This window comes from Macrosteles quadrilineatus, unplaced genomic scaffold (genome assembly GCF_028750875.1).
Source record: "Macrosteles quadrilineatus isolate MER2022 unplaced genomic scaffold, UCM_ALF_1.0 Scaffold_5__1_contigs__length_97177068, whole genome shotgun sequence".
Classification (NCBI taxonomy): Eukaryota; Metazoa; Arthropoda; class Insecta; order Hemiptera; family Cicadellidae; genus Macrosteles; species Macrosteles quadrilineatus.
In genome coordinates, this window is record NW_026542598.1 from 95941316 (window position 1) to 95965797 (window position 24482).

A 24482-nucleotide genomic window follows, 5' to 3' on the forward strand; every position below is an offset into this window, starting at 1 on the left:
ATTGTAGTTATACAAAAATCAATAACACAAATTCAATTTATAAGAATCAATTGCGCTCTTTTATTTGATTGGCTACAAAGTTATCGTAGTAATCAGCTGTTAGCCGTAGCGTCTGTTGTTTGTAGGGCGTGATCCAAAAAAGATCATCCTATCCTTGATCTTGAAGGCTGTGCAGTGAGAATGAGAAAGTGGATTTGGTGTGATGGGTTTGTTTTGGAATGGATTGAATGAATGATAATAATGGCCGAAGTGTTTTGATGTTTCCGTTCCGTGTTTAGTTTGGTGTCTAATAACAACATATCAAGTGAATATAGAAATTTTGTTAAAATCGGCTAACTCTCGTCCTTGAGTTTTATTGATAATGTACAAGGTGAGAGTGTAATTATTGTAACCTCAAATTAACATGACCTTGATAAGCTTAGGTGCTACAGTATTGTTTTTGTTTTACAACTTTCTGCGTTGAATGGCCGGACGTCTGTATGTATGTTCCGAAACATAAGCAGATAGTTACCTAATACCGCTAATACGTTAACAAGGTTAAAGATGTGTTACTAATTGAATTAAAGGTTTAGCCTAATTTAACCAGCGTCTTGATAACTTAATTTACTGCCCGGGGTCTCAACTTAATACAAATTCTCAATAAATTATAGGCATAGGCTAGGCTAGGCTACACTTAAGTTATCTAAAAACCTCAAACTAGGGTGAGTGCACCAGTGAACGACCGTTTAAGGTTGACTTTCTACTTGTAAACGACATGGGAAAATATACTACTAAGCTACATTGTACGAAATCGTTTAAATATATTTCCCATATTTCCCTGTACTTCCCGATGATACTACTTAATGTATTATGTTCAAAAAAAGTATCTAAAATACAATTTTTTGCACATAAATCACCGCACCAGTGAATGACCGCATATTACATAACAATTTTAAAATTGTATTAAACCTCCTCCTTTTCACCGAATAACCCCCGTTCGAGATTTTCGCATGGAAGCTGAAAACCCTGTAGTGAAAAATAACGATATCAGGGTCATTAAAATATAGGTTCTAGTGAAAGATCACTTTTTATCTAGGAAATGATCGTAAGATTTAACTCGCATTCAAACTTTGGTTATAGCGTATCCACATAATTTCTAACCAGGATTTTTGTTTCTTAGCGATGGCTTACTCGATCAAAAAAAAATTGTAATCAATATCAATAAAGAAAATAAACCCAAATCGGTCAATTAACCGAAACGGTCATTCACTGGTTATACCCTAATTTGTGAACCAGTAATTGACCGGCAGTTTAAATATACAATTGGTTTGGATTTTTATCTTAAAATGAGTACAGAATTGTACCTTAACATGTTAACTGTGAATTACATGTAATATATTACAATTCCAATCAATAATTAAGGAACCACGACAAATTACAACCAACCATGTTTGTGCGAGACGCCATAGTGGAAAGCTTAGAAACGAACTGCTTGAAACATCTAATTTTGTTTATGTTACAAAAGGATGATTGACACTTTCTTTTTGAATCAGTCACAGAGTGAATTTTAATAAGGCCCCAAAGTTACTTTTAAACACGTTTGTAATGGACTAGGAAATACAGAAAGCCTGATATGAGGTTTTTTATACAAAACGGTCATTCACTGGGGGGTGGTCATTCACTGGTGCACTCACCCTACGCAAGCAGCCTCAGAAACTGTTCATAATAAGATGATGTAGGCCTATCTAACTATGTTCATGCTACGTCCCGCTTTACAACAAGGTGTCCCGCTGTCCCCACAATCGGCCGGGGTTAGGGTTCCCAGGGACCCTCCATCAAAAAAGAGGACAAAATTACTCACCAAGGGTGCTCCTAGACATATATTTGGGGGGGGTCACCGGGGGGCCTGGGGGGTATGTAATACCCTCCAGCAAAGAAGGGGGTTCGGGGGTTCCCCCCGGGAAAAATTTGGAAATAACGTGCTAAAATTAGTACTTTTTAAGCTATTTTGAGGACCTAGTTTAATGTGTTCAAGCTTCCCAGTTTATTTTTTAAGGTCAAGAAATTTTAAAAAATAAACTTGTACTTGTATAATGTCATGTTTTTTTTTTATTGAGACTTGTGGTTTTCTTATCAAAGGAATACCGCAACATTACAACACATTCAAGCATGTTTGGTTGATTTACAAAAACACCCTGGTGCCAATGTGCATGCTAAACAGAAATTGTCCAAAATCAGACCATGATTTTGAACCAGAGAACTTATTTTATCTAAGAAGTGTTTAAGAACTAGCACCCAACACGACTGCATTATACCTGCCCAGCAAGCAACAGTTCATGTCGACCACGCTTAAAACAAGTAAACTTTTCTTTAAACTTTTCTGAAAATACACATTTTCTTTTCGGCATTAGGGTAGGCCCTAGGGACGATCAACACGGACAAATTAAAAAGTAAGATAATTATTTTTTTAAGTAGGCATGTAACATGTGACGTAAAGTAAGCATGCAGACGAAGAGCTAGTCACTGGTCGACGGCCGACAGTCGCTAGTATGCTACTGGCCTGGCAAACTGGCTACTAACTAGCATAGACTAACCAACACGTATGTTTTATCCATAGCTACTAGTGAGCAGAGTTATTCAGTTTCGCCTTCCGTTCTGTTTTGTTCTACAGTATTTCCAATGGATTCTAGCGTACGTTATACACGAAATTTGGCCTAAAGAAAGAGGAAATGACACTTTTATACGTAAGATATTATTAAAGTGTAGCATTTTAACTTAGTTTAATGTTATGATGACGATTAATTATAAAAGCTGATTGCTAATATTAATACTTGCAGAAATATTTTTTTATTTTCTCACAAAGTCAAAATCCCGGACATTTGAAAGTATTGCCAAAAATCCCCCCGGACGTTTTTTTTGTACCCAAAAAGAGGACGTGTCCGGGAAAAAGAGGACGTCTGGGATCCCTAGCCGGGGGACGCCTAAATCTCCCGCTTTGGAGGTCAGGCGTTTGAAATATTATATATGGAATATGAAATTTTGCCTTTCCACACTAATGTTTAGTTCGTGTAATACTTGTTAAGTTAGTAATTTTAAGGAAAACTAAAGGAAACCAACCTATTAACCTATTTGGTTAACTGTAGCCTACAATTAGCACGTCATCGTTCATCGATCCTCGATCGCGTGAACTCAACTATCTATACTAAACTCGTCAAAGATCGGCACTAGTACAATATTTTTCCGCGCGAGTGTTAAAGCTCTGTAGGCTACATCGGCCTCAAAAGACGCAGGTTGTCACTGTTGTCAGTAAACTAAACTGTCAAGTTGTTTACAGTCACCTTAACTCTTTTAGCACAGAAAACATACTACTGCTTTCAGGTACCAGGTAGCTTCAGGTAGCCTACCTACCACTCGGCGCGAAGAAAGTTTGTTTGAGATTTGATTATTGTACTGTTCAATTGTGCATTAGATAATGACCAAACGGAAATGCACATTTAATAGTGAGTTACAAGCGAAATATCCGTTAATTTAAACTTAAGTTTGAGACAAACAAAAGTGATGTGACCCGCCATTTTTAAATTCGCGTCCTTCGCTCAGTTCCCGCTGTTTACGTGCACTTGGTGAAGCTGCACTTTTGAGGAGATTTCTAAGTAAAGATATGTTCCGTTCAATGAACTTACAAATAGGTTAAACTTAAATATAATAAAAACTCAATTATAAACCAATTTATGTTTTACAAATTATTATGCCTAGATTGCATAAAAACGCTAGTTTACAGCTATTATTTTTCAAAATTTTTCCGGGGACTAATGTTTTATAGAAGTTGAAGTACTTTATACTTAGGATTCAACTGTTTTAATCTAGAGGTGGAGTGAAATCTTGTTAACTTATCACCCTATTCCAATATTGAAATTTCAGTTTCTAAACTCTTAACTTAAGTTATCAAATTACTTGGACTGACAAATATATATAATTTAACCCTAGGAGTGGCGGGACCAATTTTCAGTATGTCCTTTGTGGAGTGGAACGCTCATTCTAGTGAATTTGCAAGGGTTCTTTTCAAAAATCTGTATAAAATTAGGATGGTAGAGATAAACTAAGTATTGAACCGTATTCATTTTGTTCGTAATAGTCAGTAGAATTCAAAAATGGTAATAAAAAGCAATTTTAGAAAGGTGGGTTTTTGGAAAAAATATAAAATTTCTCGCCTTAGAAGTAGGCCGCCTATATGACATTTTTGGGGTATAGGCGCTATATTGGTATCACTGAACACAGAATTCAATTCCGCATCCAGCTGTGCAAGTAGTTTTAAAAAAGTCCAACAGGTAGGGACAGTAATACACGGTAGACACCCTCTACCTGTCACGGATGTCACCGAAGTCCCCGAAAAGTCACCGATTTTAGTAATGTGTCACCGATGTCCCCTATTGTCACGGAATTTGCTTGAATTGTCACCTAAATTTTTGTAGACCTACAGATTTTTATTTATTTTTGGGACAACACTAAATCTTTAGACGAAACTTGTCATGTATCAATAATATTATACTATCACGTACAACAGTTAATCTAGTCTAGATTTAGACTAGATGATTCCAAATAAAATGATGGCGATGCAAACTGCGAAGTTAATACCATGTTATCATCCGAAAACTAGTCAGTTTAGTACTGTAGCTAGTCAGGCAACCGGCCAAAATCTTGCTGACACAAAACTATTGTGCCAGTTCCAGTGTCAAGACAAATTTTGCAATGTCTCTTATGGAGTCAGGCAACCGGCCTGTGTTTTGTCCGCACGAAAATACCGTACAATAATGGTATTACCTTAGCTAACCAGTCTCGGATAGAGTCAGGCAACTAGCCTGTGTCTCACCGGCACGAAAATATCGTGCAAATAATGCCAACTTGCTACCGTAGCCGTAAGGTTGAGGTCAATTCCATGTACGTAAACTAATTAAAATACCTCCAATAAAAAGACTGTTCAGACATTTTTTTAAAATAAAAAATATATAAAAGAACACTTACATCTGTGCATTAGTTTTACACGTTCAATGCGCTACGAGATCCCAAGGTCTCGTATCGTACCTAGCCCGTTGTGCGGGACCCATAATTTGGCTTCTTTCCTTAAGTTACAACATCGATATTTTGGCGTACAGTTATCGTAAAGAAATGAAACTTGTACATATAATGCATATTTATTGATCCATCAACTAACTAGTAAACATGAAATGAACAAGATAAATAGATCTTGTAACGCACTGAAGTAATAAACTTTTACTTTATTACGATACGAGTATAATAATTGTTCCATGCACCGCATGAGGCTAATCGGCTAATGGGGTGATTAGTATAGTAACCATGGCAACTTGTTGAATGCTGGGATGAATGAAGGAAACCGAAGAAATAATTCAAGAACGAAGAGAAAGAATAATGGCTTTTTTATGTTGATATATTTATGAGCTATCTAATGTTTTATAGGTTAGATAATAATTGTTTTCAACAATGCGAACATAAATTATTTTTAATTATTGACGTGTTTCCCTTCTGAAACAGCAGTAACAGATGCGTATAATAAAGATCATCGGTCAATGACCTAAAATATCACGATTGTGCAATGTTGTATTTTTATGTAAAAAGCAAATCATGGCATTAATTCGAATATTTCTCCTATGGTTCCTACTAAATCAATGATAAATAATTGTCAAACCGAACAAGGAATTTCTAGAGCACATATAAAACAAAGTTTGTGTACTTTTCACATTATATATATAGGTATATGCGATTTAGAAATCGACAATTTTTGTTGATTCGCCACATGAGCAATACCTAAAAATTGGCTATTCACAAGAACTGTTCAGCTGTTGGAATTTATTATGACATTATACTTTTTAGAGAATAAAAGTTTACTTTACACTTGTTGCAGTGGTAAGTTACCACTTGTTTTTGTTACAAATAAAAATTACGTCTGCTTTGATTTTTTGAAATGATTCATCTTTTACGATTCCTTACCTAACCTAATATAATCTTAACTTAACCTAACCTATCCTAACCCAACCCAACCTAACATAACATAACCTAATGCAATCAGCGTAAAATCCCGCACAATTTAGATACCTAAAGTGTGTGTTTTGAAATAAAATAATTGTTCATCGTTTTTCCGGGAAAACGGCACTTTTCCGGCCGTATCTCCATTAATATCCATCAGAAATCATTCTACCGGTTAATTTGAGTACCGGTACCCTCATTACCCATTTCCGCAAAAATGTTGTTTTTCCGCTTTTCTGGGGAAATGGTGCTTTACCGGGGAAAATGACAATAATTTTTTAATTCAGGACGTTATTTAGCATAAAAATAGCAAAAAATATATAATTTTAGCAAAACGTCCATGATCGATATAATTACCGGCTAAGTTTACAATTAACTTATCAACCAAACTAAAATATACTGTGTTAAGTTGAAAGTCTTCTTATCAGTGATCTTTTCCATTGAGGTCCGATGTAAGTTCTAGAGCACAATTCCGCAGAGAACTTAAATCTAAATATCGATATGTTTAACTTACAGATTTTTATTCTGGTAAATAGATTCAAGATTCATTATTTTACAATACCTCTACCTAAGGGTAAAAAAAACATAGGTATGAAATGTGTTTATCAACCTAGTTTAGTTAGACCATTTAGGTTTGTTTATATAATTTTTAGCGAATTTCCCTATAGGGAAGTAGCTATTACCGTAGGTCTCATGGTAAGACCTAAGCCCGGGACCGATTTACTTTTTCATTTTGATGTCCCCAGAGGCCGAAAACACCATTCGTTCAAATTTTTATATATCTATATATAGAGATATATATATATGTGTCCATCCGCACGATAACTTGAGTAATTTTTGTCCGATTTTGATAAAATTTGGTTTGAAGGTGTAAGGCGGGATAAACTTGAATGAGTTCGCGAACCAGCATGATCGGACTATGGGAACGGGGGTTTATGGGGGGTTTTATGGGGTAAAAATTGGTTTTTCCCATTTTTGACCCTAAAAACAAAAAATTACACAATTTCTTTTTAAACCATTTTGTAGAGCTTAAAAAAACAAATAATTTAGTATATTGAAGCGTTATTATGCGCCTAATTGTTACGGAGAAAATTCAAAAAAATTGTAATTTTAAACATTCCCAAGTTATTCTTATGGAGGGTAAGTCAACTGTTGTAGTTTGCTTGTTTATAAACATATTTTGATCGATTTTGGAAAAGACTTTTATTTCTTACTAAACTATTATTATTTTATAAAAAAAATCTTTTTTACCCTCCCTGTTGCAGCAAACCTAAGTACTGTACTCGTTAAACTAATTCTATTTAAATAGGAAATAAATGTGCTATTTTTATGGAGGCATTTTAGTGTAAATCCAATCAGGTTAATGGAAATTCGCTTAGTCTGCAGGTTTGCTGCGGCAGGGGTATTTCTCTTACTACCCCGTATATCCCTTGAACCCCGGCTTCCCCTAGTTCAATTTTCAGCTAAGTTTTAACTGAATAATTTTTTAACTAGTCTAACCTCAATGAGTTACGGTAACTTGTTCTACAACTGTCCAAACCTGGGGTCTCCAACCTTTTTTATTTAATACGTTCGCGGCGGCACGTCAAATGGCGGGCGTATCCCCAGTGCGGCGCGGCCCTCAGCGTCGAACAAACCCAATTGCCGCGTGTGATTGGCTTTCCAATTTCGGTCAGACGTATAGCAAATAACGAGGATGTCCTGTTTTACAACAAGAGTCGACGTAGATCGCTAAACACCAACAGATAGCAGCACTGCTTGGAACGTAGCCGGTCCCATTGGAATTGTATTGCCAAATGGAGGGAAAAAGACATTACAAAAAGTACATTTTTGAGATTGTCAGACGGGGATTTTACGGGGAAATTTACTACCAACCTACACCACAAAAAATACAGTATACTATTGAGCAGTGCTGTGCGAGGTTTCAAGTTTCTAGCTCTAATCCTGGCTTAAAGAAAAATCATTTCGTACTGCATTGCAGCTTGGGAGCGATCGCACCCACCAGGATGGCATTAGGGTTCCGTATGGGAGCAATCGCTCCCATGCCGCCGCGAACGTGTTAAGGACCACACTGACAGTTTCAGGAGAAAGGTAGCCCTCCAAATAACCCACAAAAAGGTAGTTTTCTAATTAAGAGCTCAGAGATGAAGTTTGAACATTTCTTGCTGATTTTATTTTTGCTATATTTTGTTTTTTAGACTAACTAAAGTTCTTTATTTTTTGTGTGAATGATACTGTTACCTAACAAAATAATTGACCTAGCTAAGATAACTATTTATGGGTATAAAAACTGTGTTTGTCATATTTATACTTTGTCATAACAGAAGTAGGCTTTAATTATTCAAATTCATAATTTATTGGCCAAAATTTAAGCTTTACCATTTTTATTTGGCTTCCATTAACACAAAATATTGTGTGCTTGAAAAGTAAAGGTTTTGTTGGGGAGGAAATGAGGTAGGGACACGTAATTATGGGGAGGAGGGGGAGATATTGTCCCTTTATGAAGGCAGCAGATTTAAAATCAATTTTTGCATAACATAATTTAATTGAATAGCCTAATGACTAGGCCTATGACTGAATGCATGAATGACTTACAGATTCAAGCTAACAAAATTTTATCGTCGTTCATCTAACATTTATTTTACCAAATTTTCTTTTATTTTAGGTGTTTCCCGAGCAATGAACGTAACAATTGGTGATGTCAGTGAATACAACCCAGACTCAGGCCAGAAGGATGGCAATAAAGAGAAGCAAAGACTGGAAAACAGTGCTTTTATTGATAACCCAACACAGGGAGTGAATACAATCTTAACTATGAATCCACCTCCGCCTCCGCTACCCGGTGTGTTTGTATTTGATAGACCTAAACAGTTGCAACAGTCTTCACATCACGTAGACCTGACTTGCAATGTGAACAGTGATTCATACGACATGATCCAAGGTGGAAATGTCCAAGGTGACGTCCATTCAACTTCAAGCTTTTATCCATGTACACCTACTAGTGTTCAGTCTTTAGAAATTGGTGCGATTTCAACAAGCAGTGGCATGTGTCATATTCAGTCACTCCAACCGGTTACTGTCAGTTCGTTTGAAGATTCTCATATTCAATCTGAAAACAAAGTGTATCATCAACTCAATTCTATATCCCCAAACCATTATAATCTTCTAGAAGAACCTAAATTTTATCACGAGATGTCACCTGTTTCTGTAACTTCCAGTTTACCAAAAGAGGGTTATGATTCAAAAGAGTACGAGTATTTGATTCCTACAACTGTTGTTGAAAATCCTTCAAACTTTTGTAATACTTTCCAAGAGTTAAAACCACTCAAACAGCAGCGTAATGAAAATCCTAATTTTGCCACTTCAAAATTGTATCAGCAACTTTGTCAGCCTTTGAACAAGGAAGAGAATAGGAATCAAGAGACGGAAAAAGCTGAACTAAGGCCATTAACTGTGATTGAACTTGAGCAATCCAGTAGAAACAAGACTATTCAAAATACACAGCAACAATATTCAAACATTCTAGGTGTAAATCAGTCAAAACCAACTTATCCTTCATCGCCAATTAGAACAGAGCAAACTTATTCTTCATCGCCAATTAGAACTGAGCAAACTTACCCTTCATCGCCAATTAGAACTGAGCAAACTTATTCTTCATCGCCAATTAGAACTGAGCAAACTTATTCTTCATCGCCAATTAGAACTGAGCAAACTTATCCTTCATCGCCAATTAGAACTGAGCAAACTTGTTCTTCATCGCCAATTAGAAGTGAGCAAACTTATTCTTCATCACCAATTAGAACTGAGCAAACTTATTCTTCATCGCCAATTAGAACTGAGCAAACTTATTCTTCATCGCCAAGTAGAACTGAATACAACAAATTTCAAAGTCCTACGAGAGAAACAGTAATCAGCAAAGCTGATTCAAAACTTAGTGTGCTATCAAGTCAAGCCAAAATCACCCCACACACTCCCTACTTCCAGATCGGGTCCAGTAGCAGATCCCAAACTGGTTTTAAAGAAGGTAAAATATATCTGGAATTGAGAAATCCAACAATCAGATCTGAGATATTAAAGTCTTCAGCACAACATGGTCACCAACCCATCACTCCGCCCAAAAATAAAAATAAGAATCTTCCTTCAACACTTCCAACTAGTTTTCAAGTTTCACCTAAATCGCAAAAACTTCCTGAATTCAAATTACCAGGGCCTTATGAATTTAAGCTGCCACAACAAATATCCCCTAATAAGATCAAATTGCCCAAAATTTTAGGTCATAACGAGTACACAAGTTATGAAAGTAATCGAGATCCATATTTTGGAAACAAGATGACATCAACCTCTCTATTGACTTCCCCCTCTACACTTATCAATAAAAACACTTCCTTCAACGGGCCAAGGAACAAAGTTGCGCTGTCCCTTCCAAAAACTCCTCTCTGTTATGGTGATCCAGGAGTTAACAGTAAAGTAAGTCAGTACTCGGGTAGTACTGCTTTTGTCAATAGCAAGTCAGAGCAAACAGTCGTCCAGCCAACGTCATCCTTAGACCAAAAAAGTTTGACTTCTAATGATAAGACCCCGCCAATGAGTAGTCACTCAAAATTGCTAGAAGAGTTGCTAAAACCTAAGTTGAGTGTTAACAAGTCAAGTGACAGTCACCAAGAATGTCAAAATCCAAATTCATCTTTAGACAATAGAGATTCACAAATTGTTAGTACTCAAAGTCAAGATAGTAAAATGATTCAGGGTACTTCCAAAGTTGCACAAAATGTCAAACACCGTAGTGATTTTAGTTCTCCTTCAAAGGCCAATACCCAGAAACCTTTTAACCAGAATGATCAGTCAAAATTAAGTCCAACTGATACTAAAACACGCAGTGTCTTTGTTGGAAGGCCTAACCAGAGTAAAGACTTTAAAGTTACACTTTCAAAAGCTACAACAGTCCATGCCCATGAAGCTTTAGATAGGTTAGAAAACGCTGATTTAGGAACAAATGATTCTTCAAAGCTACCAGGAACGGAAATAAAACAAACAGAGAATCAAGCTTCTTTGGAAACAAATTGTACATCCAAACCAACGTTTTTCATAAACTTATCCGCAGAAACTATTAATACTGCTAAAATGTCTGACCAAGATAACCAAAGTCAATATTTTGAATCATCAAAGTCTGTAGAAACTATTAATACTGATATAATGTCTAACCGATGTAACCAAAGTCAATCTCTTGAATCTTCAAAGTCTGTAGAAACTATTAATACTGATATAATGTCTAACCGATGTAACCAAAGTCAATCTCTTGAATCATCAGAAGTAGCCAGTGTTACAACATCTTATAAAGATTCTATGCCAGTATGTACCAATCAGTTAACGTGTAAGCCACAAGTAAATGTAGATAACACCAATAATTTGGATATCGTAAAACAAAAGTTGTCCAAACATGTTACCATAAGTGTTTGTTCAAACTCCCAAAGTTTAACTGAAGTAAATAAAAAACCACAAAGTTTAGGCACTTCTAATATAACTCAAGCAACCTTATCAAATCAGTCTGATCAAGTTATTCTATCAGATAAAATCAATATGGAAGGCTTGGGTAGTCGATTGTCTGGAAACTTAAGCATCCTATCAAGGCAATCAGTTGAAAATATGTCTGCAAGAAAGGTTAGCTCCGCACCAACAGCTCAAGTTGAACGAATCTGTAGTGTAAGCTCTGAACCCAATAATGTAAAACTTAACATTACCAATGAGAAGGGTAGGAGCTTAAGTATTTTGGCTGATTTAAAAGTACCAATGAACACAAATGTCAGCACACAAGCAACTCCAGTCTTAATAGGTAGAAGTTGTAGTGTTGTTATGGAGGATGTTCTCCATGATAAGAAAATCAGTCGTTTAGTGGATGGGAGTGTTGTTAAATCGTTAGAAGGGAAAGCATCAAAGAATTCATCCAATGATGTCATATCAGAAAAAAATCTATATCAAACATTGGATGCAAGCAATATATCGTACCGGATTGAGGAGCCAACGTCTCTAGAAATAAAGGAAAGAGCTATTGACAACCCAGAAGAGAAACCAAGAAAAAAATATGCTAGGCGAATTTACCCAGAGAGCGGGAGAAGAAAGCTTATTGGAAGGAAAGCATCTTGGGGATTGAAAGAGTTAATCAGGCTTGAGAAAAGGAGGTACAAGAAAAGAAAAGTTAAAAATCTTGATTTGAACGAAGGTTCAAATGAATCTTTGAATGATTCAAAAAACTATTCTGATGAAGATTCATCAAAAAACAATTCAAAGCATACAGCTCAGTTCGACAAATTTGTTCCACAGAATAAGAACGTTTCAACTATAAAGTAAGTATGCTATTGATTGAAATATTTTGTTAACATGTAATATATTGTTTTAAGAAACAGGCCGGTATTTTCAGTTGGCATATACGGAGACAAAATTTGAATTCACAAATAATCTTGGAAGTACAGTGTACAGAGAAGTAAAATACAGAGGAAACATTCAATGGTAGACTTAAGCTGTGCCTAGCACAAGTCGCTTGTGTCTAGCACCAGTTGCTTGTGTCTAGCATCAGTCGCTTGTGTCTAGTACAAATTCTATTGGTCATCCCCTTCCGCTCTCCTCTCCCCCCTCACTAGCACTTACTACAGTGCTTACGCTGTAAGAAGAGCCTGTGCGGTACAACTGCTGTTGTAAACCATAGCCGTTCGGGCTCTTCCTTGCTCGGTACTAGTATATTTCCACCCCACCGTTCTAGAGCTAAAAGCGTACGGTTGTTCCATTAGCATGTTTCCTCTGTATCTTACTTCTCTGTGAGTGTATTATCTTATATAAGTTAGCTAAAGAAATTAATTACTAGTTAGTTATTGTTATGAAAGTTCTACAACACACCTCAATATAATGGTTGAAATATTATTTGAAAAGATAGCTCTTTATTAAGAAAGATCTTATCTATTACTACATTGAAATGGCCTTTAAACTAGGTAGAAGGATGCCAAAAAAATTTTGCACATAACACTATAATCTACTTATTTTTTTTAAATATAAGCTTAAAACACTGTTCTATGTATCAATAACTTAATAAGTCAAGCTACCATATTTATTGAGTCGTTAGAAATTTATATGATATTTGAGAATGATTTCATGCTCTTTTCAAAACAATTTGCAATATCTTTGATCCTATTATCTAGGGTAAAATATTAAACCAATAAATATTAATACAGTATATTATCTTTCCCAGGAGGTTGAAGAAGGATGCTTACTATAAAGTGGTAAGTTTGACATTTCTAATCTTTAAAAAGGTACAAAATACATTGCGCATGTTGAATGATTAATTGTAGGCCTATTACAGTAGACCCCCTCTTAACCGGCCTCGTATTAACCGATAATCGGATTATCCGCCTTTGATCGTAAAATAATACAGTTTGTTTTAACCGACCTTGCTTTGAGAGCAGCTCGGTTTAACCGCCGCTTTCTAGGAATCTCGGCATTTCCGCTCCCACGCTGGGCGATGAGAACTGAACCATACGCTTATCTCCACAGGATATGACTAACAATAAGTTATTTTGTGTTGATCACAAAAAATATAGCATAGCCTATTGTCAGTTTGTCATCATCGTTCGTAGCTCGAGCACATCTGATCAGATATGTTATCTGTGCGGCAAATTTATAACATCATAAAGTGCGTTACGATTTTGAGAACTGATTATCTTATCGCTGGAGTAAACAAACAATGCAACTTGTAGGGAGGGCAGGGAAGGGGTGTTAACAACTCCAAGGTCAAGATAGTTTTTGTGCCTCGAACCTCCAGTGAGTGGCCATAAATAAACGTCCTGTCTTGTAACAAAATTGTCGCTTGTATCTTTAATGATGACAAAAGGTTCTGTACTGTATTACGATGTATTTGGAAAGCATTAATTAATACACTACAGTAGTAAAGTTATTAAAATAGGAATTTTATTGACTCTTGCCTAGTATTATAATATATTCACTGAAAGTAGGCCTATTTGACTTAACCGTGTTTTGTGTTTATTTGTGACATTCCTATCAATATGAAAAAGGAGATAAGAGTAGTTTATTTTATAAATAATGCAAGTATGACTTCAAAATAATGATTATATAATTCTAAATGAATAGCACTTCATTATGTTATGATTTTAGGGATTGCCCGTTTTATCCGACCTTTTGAATTATCCGACCTAGGTCCGGTCCCATTAGGGTCGGTTAAGAGGGGGTCTACTGTATTTGTACTTATTATTTGTACTTAAATGTTCTCAATCTCTTTTTGAAGAATGTGTTTTGATCTTCTTAAGGCCATCTTTAGCTCCACACCACTTTAGATTTAAATGTAAATAAAATATAATAAATTTAAAAATTCAATTTTCAAAGTGTTCTAATTTTCAAAACATCTTGGCTTTGGAAATGTGTATCTTACAACTAATCGACTTAGTTGAACACCAGCGCAGCCTAGATACATTCAATTAACCCTTTGCGGTCGTTTTTATCGTGAATGAATGATGTAATAGATTTAGACTTCCCATCTATATTTAACATAGGGATGGAATGTCTTGATAATAGTTACTGACTAAGATCAGCTGGTCAATCAGGATCATTTATTGAAAGCCCAATGATCAAAGTCAGCTGGTTCCAAACATAAACCATTTGAAAAGATTAAAGGTTGATTGGTGAGCTCTAAATCTGCTTGGCTACCCAGCTCTAAGGGATAATTATGTAATTAGTGATATCTTTTTATAATCCATCCTTTTTTCTCAAGGGAAAAAGGAAGTACATCAAGAAAGGAGCAGTAGCAGGAATAGGATGGATTGATAAACAATACAAACCAAGGAAGGAATACAAATTGGTTGACCCTTTAGCAGTAAGTGAACAGCACTTTTGTGGTCTAAATGTATTTGTATTATTCCGTTACATGGATTCAAATTTCAGTAAACTTTAAATTATGTTAAAAATATTTTCTGTAAACTGCTGTATATTTTAAGCTTCCCATACACGGGCAAACATGTTTGCGAGCATGTTCGCCCGTGTGTGGGGTCTGCGAGCCTTCGTACCGGCAAGCATGTTGGGCTCGGCGCTCGGCTCGTCGTACTGTCACAGCACGAGAGAAGTGAGTACTGTGCGGTGGCGGTAAGGAAGTTCCCGAGCATGCTCGACCATATGGTGGAAATGCCGAGCATGTTCGTGAGCGTGTCCGCCAACAGGCTCGCGAACATGTTCGCCCGTGTATGGGGGGCTTTATGATGACAGTAATTAAAATAACTCATGTATAGTTTGGCCGCTTAGAAAGCGACCTCCTCTAGCATTGGTTTAGCATTAGCACGCAGGTCGCTTTCTAAGCGGCCGAACTATAGATATTTTTTTAATGGAATAGCCTGTAGATTGTCTATTGTCTATTTAAAAAGTTGATGAACTGAAAAAAGAGATTAACCGAAATGGCCTCACCCCCTTTATTTCCAATTGATCCAGTTTTTACTGTAATTTCATTGTGACACAAACTATTTTAATGATTGCAGGAAGAACTGATTTCCGATGATGAGGGCGAAGCTGTTTTTCTGGGATTTGATGTAGATGATGACGGAGAAATGATCCTAGGATTTGCATCAGACAATGATGATGAATATGATGTAAGATGGTTTTACATACATGATTTTCTTAGAAATCGTTATTTTGTAAACAGTGATCAGTGGAGTCTCCATTATCCAATCTTAGATCTTATCCGACTTTTTCTTTGATAGCCAACCCTTACTTGTGTGCTATTTACCTACGTGTGGCATGACTGTAAGCCACAGACTACGTCAAGACAACCCATTGTCTATACTCAGAAGATAGGCGAGACAGGCTTTTACCAATGGGATATTCTCGTCGTTGAAGAACATGCTTTGAAGATTGTGTGATCAAAAATTCATGCTTTATGCGATCGCGGGTGACGATAACTTTTTCATGAACGCGGGAGACAGTGATGATCGTTACGGAACTGCAGTAATTAATATGTGCTGTGACTGCTGGAGATGATGATGTCTACAAAATCATGGGGGATATTCAGGATTTTCCACAATCCCGTAAATTACATAACTTTACTAACTGTAACTTAAAACAAGAACTGGTTAAAAGAGGATTGAAGCGGCAGAGCAAAGGGACATTTGGAAGCTTTGACAGCATCCTGGTTTCTCATTGTCCTTTGCCTTATCATTACAGGTACCATGTTAAAATTTGAGCTAACATGTCTAACTATTGTATTCTACTTATTGTACAACTTGATATTTGTTACAGATGTCTGGAGTGCAAGAGCCTAATCATCGGTCTGTTCAGTCCAACCTTCTCTCTAGGTTGAACACTATTTCTCGTCTCAAACTCATGTTCAAGTGTCCCAAATGTTCCCGGATTTTCAATTCACAGGTACCGTATGAACCAAGTTGGAGATTATGAGCCGGTATAGTTCTGTCATATGATGCTGTTTATGAAGCAGTTAACACTCAATAATAGATTTTGAAATCATAATTATGTACAAAACTAAAATACCAATGTGTCTGAAATTATACTACCATAGCTATTTTTAACTGAGTTTGTTTCTATTTTTGTACCTTTTAGTACTATTCTTTCAAAACCCATTTTTAAAATATATTTCCTTTTTGTTTTGTTTGCTGAGTTAACTTTTTTTTCTTTTTACAGCTGCAGTATAAGAGACACTTTAAGCGGTTCCATCTGGGTGGTAAAATCTTCAGATGCAACAAATGTTGGAAAAAGTTTTCATCCAAAGCCTACTTAGTGAAACATGTGTGCAAACCGGAAGAGGAAAATGTTTCTGGTAAAATGTATAAATGTAATACTTGTACAAAAGGTTTTGAAAGCAGAAGAGGTTTGATGACACATGAGGGAAGTCACAAGGAAAAAGAAGAAATGGATAGTATTTCTGTTAAATGTTATGAATGTGATAAATGTCAACACGTGTTTGATTCCATACATGGGTTATATATACATGAAGGTCGTGCTCATAAGGGAATACGAGTAGAAGAAAAAGCTTATAGGTTGATGCCAAAAAGGCCTTCTGGCAAAATTTATAGATGTAATAAATGTCGAAGACGTTTTAAATCCATGAGAGCAATAAAGTTGCATCTAGTGTTTGCTCATGCTCATAAGGGGAAAAAGTGTAATCAATGTGAAAAAGTATTCACATCTGAACACACATTAAAAGTACACATATGTAAAACGAGGAACACCCACGAGGAAAAAGAAGAAACGCCTCTGGAGTTTGTACCTGACCAACTCTCTGGTAAGAGTTTTGAATTTAACGAATTTGATAAGGAAAAGGAGTGTAATCATTGTCAAAAAGTATTCAAATCTGAACACGCATTAAAGGTACACAAAGGTAAAATGAAGGAAACCCACAAGGAAAAAGAAGAAATACCTTTTGAGTTTGTACCTGACCAAGTCTCTGGTAAGAGTTTTGAATTTAATGAATTTCATAAGGAAAACGAGTGTAATCATTGTCAAAAAGTATTCAAATCTGAACACGCCTTAAAGGTACACAAAGGTAAAATGAAGGAAACCCACAAGGAAAAAGAAGAAATACCTTTTGAGTTTGTACCTGACCAAGTCTCTGGTAAGAGTTTTGAATTTAATGAATTTCATAAGGAAAACGAGTGTAATCATTGTCAAAAAGTATTCAAATCTGAACACGCCTTAAAGGTACACAAAGGTAAAATGAAGGAAACCCACAAGGAAGAAGAAGAAATACCTTTTGAGTTTGTACCTGACCAAGTCTCTCGTAAGAGTTTTGAATTTAATGAATTTCATAAGGAAAACGAGTGTAATCATTGTCAAAAAGTATTCAAATCTGAACACGCCTTAAAGGTACACAAAGGTAAAATGAAGGAAACCCACAAGGAAGAAGAAGAAATACCTTTTGAGTTTGTACCTGACCAAGTCTCTCGTAAGAGTTTTGAATTTAATGAATTTCATAAGGAAAACGAGTGTAATCATTGTCAAAAAGTATTCAAATCTGAACACGCTTTAAAGGTTCACAAAGGTAAAATGAAGGAAACCCACAAGGAAAAAGAAGAAATACCTTTTGAGTTTGTACCTGACCAAGTCTCTGGTAAGAGTTTTGAATTTAATGAATTTCATAAGGAAAACGAGTGTAATCATTGTCAAAAAGTATTCAAATCTGAACACGCCTTAAAGGTACACAAAGGTAAAATGAAGGAAACCCACAAGGAAAAAGAAGAAATACCTTTTGAGTTTGTACCTGACCAAGTCTCTGGTAAGAGTTTTAAATTTAATGAATTTCATAAGGAAAACGAGTGTAATCATTGTCAAAAAGTATTCAAATCTGAACACGCATTAAAGGTACACAAAGGTAAAATGAGGAAAACCCACAAGGAAAAAGAAGAAACACCTTTTGAGTTTGTACCTGACCAAGTCTTTGGTAAGAGTTGTGGATTTAATAAGTCTCAAAGATTATTGAAATCCGAATTAGTCGTAAAGATACTCAAAGGTCATGTCTACAAGGAGAAAAAACCCACCACCTTTGAGTTGGTATCAAAACAAGTCTCTGGCAAGAGTTATGAGTTTGATAAATGTCAAAGATCATTGAAATCCGATTTGGCAGTAAAGTTGAACGCAGAACATTCTCAGGAGGATGAATTAGGAATTCTGTCAAAGCATATGCCTAACCCTATTTCTGGTAGGAATTATAAATGTTATAAATGTAAAAAAATATTTAAAACAAGAATAACAGCAATCATTCATGCAGCTAGCGTCCATAGTAAAAAGGTAGCTGGAAACAAACCACCTATTAAATATACAGATGAGAGTTACAAATGTCCTTTATGTTTTAAAAGGTATCGGTCAAAAGGTTTTGCTATGATACACATTAAATATGTCCACAAGGAGGAGAAAAGAGAATTAGATCTTAAGTGGCAATCTGACAGAAGTACAAGAGATAAATGTGGTGAAGACAAAGAGAATTTGAATGATGTGACTAAAATAGTCACTATCACCACACATAATGGTGGCAAGAGGTACAAGTGTTCCAAATGCAATGCAGGTTTTCTAACCAATTGTGTTGCAAGAAAACATGTTAAGGAAATGCATGATACGATGCAAAGTAAAATAAAGGTGCATTCAAAAATGCCGAATGAGACTTTTGACAATCAAGAAGCTGTGGATTTGGCTGCTAGAAATGCAAAAGAAGAAGATAGAAATGGAGAAGATATTAATTCAACGAAGGATCCTCTCTACCTGGGGCAGGAAATGAACAATACTGGTAGCATTAATCAAGAACCAGAGATAAATAATACTGTTGAAAACAGACAATTGGAAATTGAGTCAAGATCACAACCCGAACTGCAAGAGAGTAAACACAAAATTCAAGGTGAAACTTTGTATCAATGTGAAAAGTGCTTGAGGTCCTTTCAAAAATTGGCTAATCTCCAAAGGCACAAATTGTGCCACAAAGAGGAAGACATTAACTTGGCTTTCCCTTGTGCTTACTGCAATGAAAAGTTTAGTTCTAGGGATTCTCTCCATGCACATTGGTCTGTACACTCAGAGAAAAAACTGTACACCTGCGATATTTGTCAAAGCAATTTTTCAGCTTTGAACTCTCTGAAAAGACACAAAGTTTTACACTCGGGCGAAAAGCTTTTCCGCTGTGAAATTTGTCAGAAAGCATTTAGTTTGTTGAGCACCCTGAAAACACATCTTTTAATCCACACTGGAATGAAGAAGTTTGAATGCAAGATCTGTGGAAAAACATTCAACCGCAAAGATGTTCTCAACACTCACCAACTCGTCCATACGGACGAGAAGAAGTTTAAATGTGATATTTGCCAGCAAATGTTCAGATGGAGACACGCAGTCAAATCACACAAACTAATTTACCATTCGAAAGAAAAGCCCTATGTTTGTCAAGAGTGTGGAAAAAGTTTCAGTCATCCAGATTCGTTCAAGAAACACGCTGAAGTACACGCAGACAGAGTGTTTAGTTGTCAGATATGTTCAAAGTCCTTCTCGAGAGCTAGCGCTCTCAGAGCACACACTCTAACTCACACAGATCTGAAACCCTTCGTATGTGAGAAATGCCACGAAAAATTCCGCAGCAGGAACCAGCTGAGGATTCATCAAGCTGTTCACAGCCGAGAAAAGTCTTTCCTCTGTAAGTTTTGCAATAAAACTTTCAAGAATCGAAAACAACTTTGTAGACACAAACAAAAAGTCCACTTTCACACTTTTTCCCCCAAAACTGCACCTAGTTTACCAGTAGATAGTGCAACGGTGTCTGATGCCCAAGTTGACAATCATCAAGATCAGACTGAAGATGTCGACGACTCTGATATATCCTACCATTTTATTTCTTTACCTGATGAAAATGTTCATAACTTGCAAGAGAATATTGTACCACAGTCACTTTTCTAGCACGTACCTTTAATGTGATGAATTTATCATTAGTAATTCTCTTTAGTCTTGATATACTCTGTATTTTGCATTTAACTTGTTTATATTGTAAATAGAGATTTAAAATTGTGACATTCCAGGTGCTAAAAGTAGAACAATTTACAAAAAGTTCTTTGTTTTATTTGTTTGTATTGACTAATTTTGTATTTTTAGTACAGTAAAACCTCACTAACTCGACAATTTTTATACCCAGAGGTTGTCGAACTATGCAAAACATTGAAATTTAAATGGGTTTTTATAAATGAATACATAGCTGACTAATTTGTGCGTATAAATTAATTGCTTTTCCTTCAATAATCTTCAAAAAAATTTAGAATATTCAATAATTAAAAGAAAATGTTCTTAAAAAATTGCTAGAAAAGTCTAATGCACTTGTAAGACAAAGCCAGCAAGATGTATTGTACCTTGTTAGCTGTTTAGACTGTCGAGTTACCCGATATCAAGATAGTTAGCTTGAGTTATGCTGTATTGGTAATAATTTATCCCTTTGAGGGCTAACTATGTGACTTAAAAGTACTTAGTATCACTAATTAAGTTTCCTAAAGAATTTTTTTTTTTTTTATTTCCAAACAATTTGACCCAGTAAAATTTTGGATTTACTTTCTCTATTGAATTTGGTATAGACTCATTCATTCGTTTCAAAAACTTAAGCTGAAATCAGGTTATAAATACCAAATCCAACCCCTGACCCATAACCCCCTGACCCAATGTTTTGAACAGCTTTTCGACTGACCTAAATATTTAAGTAACGTTAACGTATTAGGCTCCTGTCGCTTAGTCTGCAGATCTGCCGCGACAGGGGTATTTTGCATTAAATACATTGGATAGTTGTTACTGCCTGAGAATTCTAAGCTAGACTGAACTTAATATATGTTGCACATATATTATCGTTTTCTGTGGTTCACAACCTGTTAAAAATTATTTCAGTGTTTTTTCAGATCCCTGCACAGTACTTGCGCTCATTAAAATACCATCTATATATTGTTTTCGATACACTACTGTGAAATCACCTGTTTTCGTTATATGTTTATCAAAGGCTAAAACTCATCATTACATTGTCTATTCAAAAAGAATGTTTACTATGCAAAGGTAATGTTTACTATATTTTTTTAGGTTTTGACGACATAGAAAAACATACATTTGTTATTGTTTCATAAACAGTTTCATTTTCAACAACCAAAACTGTACGATCAATGTAAATTTGAATTTGCAATAGAAGGCTTAACCTAAAAAATGCTATTAGTTTTTAAATGTTCCCAAATTGTAATAAAGAAAAATAATGCCTATATCTATTTTTGATTAAAAATAATTAGTCCTTGTTGTGTAGTGAAAAGTGACACTAAAAACACAAGTGAAACATCATTAGTAATTAATTACATATTCTCGGCCATATTTTTTTAAGTGCTTGATAAATCTCCCACTTTAAACATATGGTCTCAAATATCATTGACTATATATATACCTACTATATATACCTGTATATTTTATATATACCTGTAGGTATATATAGTCAATGCAAATATGTAACGACTCACTTTCTACTTTTGTTATAAAATAAACTAGGCCTCCATATTGCATTTTTAAGATTGTTTACCTGTGTACAATTTGTTGCTTGGAGTTTGTTTATTTTGCTTTACATGTGCTTAACAATGTTAATTATTTAAAACATAAGAATTGGTCAAAACCATCCATATTTAGCTATGTTAAGGTTCAATTTCTCAGTGAATACAAAATTAGCATACATGTAATGTCAATTATTTGTAATATTATTTATTGCTGGTCATTTACAAGTAAAACTTAAATTATCAATTATCAAAGTTAACTCAATTTATATTCAAACTTACCGGAAAGCAACTAAAAAATGTATTAAAGGTACTTTAAGTATGATACAAGCATTTACATTTCAGTCATGTTCTTTTAAAGGGAAAAAACCATTTTCAGAATAATTTTTGTATCTGCCTCTCATTATTGTTTTGTTATGTATAATAAGTTTTTATTATTATATACAAGTTAGTTATATATAGAAAACTGTGTTGTAAAAATACTTGTCCGTGTTAAAATTTATATTTTGTTTGTAAGTTGATAGACTGATTTTTATATCATACAAATAAATAACAGTTAATCTTGTAATGATGACTTAATAAAATCCTGAAATCCAAGTATCATACTCAAGTAGCAAACTAAAATCATTGAACAGTTCTCAATCAATCAATCAAAATAACTTTATTCATATTGCACATTTTGTACAGAACGGAGTCAGTTATAAAAACACAATATTAAACTTAAGACTACTGACAAAGAATATTGTTATTATTAAAAAATCAAATTTCAGGAAGTTGGAAAAAATCTTCTAATTTATACAAGGGTCTGTTGGTGTGTTGGTGAGAAATAATTTCAAACGTTTTTTAAATGAATTAAAATTAGTTATATTTTTTACATTGTCAGGTAAGCTATTGAAATATTTAACACCACTATAAGATGGGATTTTTTCATAAACCGATAAATTATGTCTGTTGAACGCCAATTCATTACCTTTTCTGGTTGAATATGTATGAAAAGAGTTCAATTTTGGCAATCTTTCATGGTTTGATTTAATATAAAGGGCTATTTGATAAATGTATAAGCTAAAAACAGTCATAGTTCCTATTTCTTTAAAATGCTCTTTTGCGGATGTTTTTGACTTAAGTTTAACATAATGTGAATTGTTTTTTTTTTTAAGTTCCAGAATGCTATTTAGGTTAAAATTTGATGTGCCCCCATAAAGACACAACCCAAAAGAAATATGTGATTCAATTAAGGAATGAATACTATTTTTAAGGTTTTTAAACTACTAAATTTTGACATTTAACTTTTTGGGTTTTAACTACTATACTATAACTTTTAAAAACACAGAAAAAGACCACAAACCCCTATTCAAACTCCATCTAACACCCCAAAAATCTTTCTTTGGAACTTCCTCAGAAGCCCACTTAGAACGCTTTGGAAAATCGGCTGAGATAAAGGAGAATAAAGAAAATAAATTACTGGTAATTGGGTAGTCCATCATATTAAACTAGTAAAATTATTCTGCATCACATATCTCTTAGTTTTTGTATATCACCTTATAATCCTTAAGTGTGTAGTTGGATTACACACTATTTTCCATCCTCTAATTATTTTAATATATATATATATGTCCGTTAGCGCGATTACTCGAGCAAAAATGATCTGATTTTGATGAAATTTGGTGCAAACGTGACGACCTACGTTTATTCGAACAAGTTCACGAACCAGCATAATTGGGCCATGGGAACAGGGGGGTTATGGGGGGTTTTATGGGGTAAAAATTGGTTTTTCCCTTTTTTGACCCTAAAAACTTAAAATTCAGCAATTTCTTTCCAAACCATTTTGTAGAGCTTAAAAAACAAATAATTTAGTATATTGAAGCGTTATTATGCGCCTAATGGTTACGGAGAAAATTCCAAAAATCTGTAAATTTAAAATTCCCATGTTATTCTTATGGAGAATAAGTAAACTGTTGTAGTTTGCTTGTTTATGAGCATATTTTGAAAAATTTGGAAAATGCATTCACTTCATACTAAACTATTAACATTTTACAAAAAAACACTTTTTACCCTCCCTGTTGCAGCAAACCTAAGTAGGTACTCGTTAAACTAAAGTTACCTATTTAAATAGGGAATAAATGTGATATTTTTAAGGAGGCATTTTAGTGTAAATCCAATCAGGCAAATGGAAATTTGCTTAGTCTGCAGCTTTGCTGCGGCGGGAGTATTGAGTATTTCCAAGGAGTGCATGGTAAAAATTTGTAGGAAATGTTATGCTCTTTCAGAATATCACCATCCACTTTGGTTGATTTCCTAACCATTTAAAAGTTATTTTCACAAAAGCTAAGCAGCCTCCGAATTTTTGGTAATGAGAAAATATTGAGTCTGGGATATTTTAGCGAATTTCCCTATAGGGAAGTAGCTATTACCGTAGGTCTCATGGTAAGACCTAAG

The 24482-nt window shown here is 35.0% G+C and overlaps 1 protein-coding gene across 2 annotated transcripts; it reads left to right on the forward strand.

Moving 5' to 3' along the window:
• The first annotated feature begins 266 nt into the window (after nt 1-266).
• LOC128994135 (uncharacterized) lies at nt 267-22562 on the forward strand. Of its 2 annotated transcripts, XM_054418432.1 has the most exons (7): nt 267-370; nt 8684-12359; nt 13256-13286; nt 14789-14890; nt 15543-15653; nt 16300-16425; nt 16699-22562. In XM_054418432.1, the coding sequence occupies exons 2-7, from the start codon at nt 8698-8700 to the stop codon at nt 20443-20445; spliced, it is 7779 nt and encodes a 2592-aa protein (XP_054274407.1). In that variant the 5' UTR covers nt 267-370; nt 8684-8697; the 3' UTR covers nt 20446-22562. The 2 variants fall into 2 exon arrangements, with proteins under 2 accessions (XP_054274407.1, XP_054274408.1); XM_054418433.1 differs by lacking the exon at nt 14789-14890.
• Nucleotides 22563-24482: the final 1920 nt, after the last annotated feature.

Excerpts from the sequence above, each read along its gene's own strand:
- LOC128994135 (XM_054418432.1), top strand. The coding sequence starts at position 8,698 with ATGAACGTAACAATTGGTGATGTCAGTGAATACAACCCAGACTCAGGC. Across the intron at positions 13,287-14,788 it reads AGGATGCTTACTATAAAGTG|GGAAAAAGGAAGTACATCAA; the intron begins GTAAGTTTGACA and ends TTTTTTCTCAAG. Across the intron at positions 14,891-15,542 it reads AATTGGTTGACCCTTTAGCA|GAAGAACTGATTTCCGATGA; the intron begins GTAAGTGAACAG and ends TAATGATTGCAG.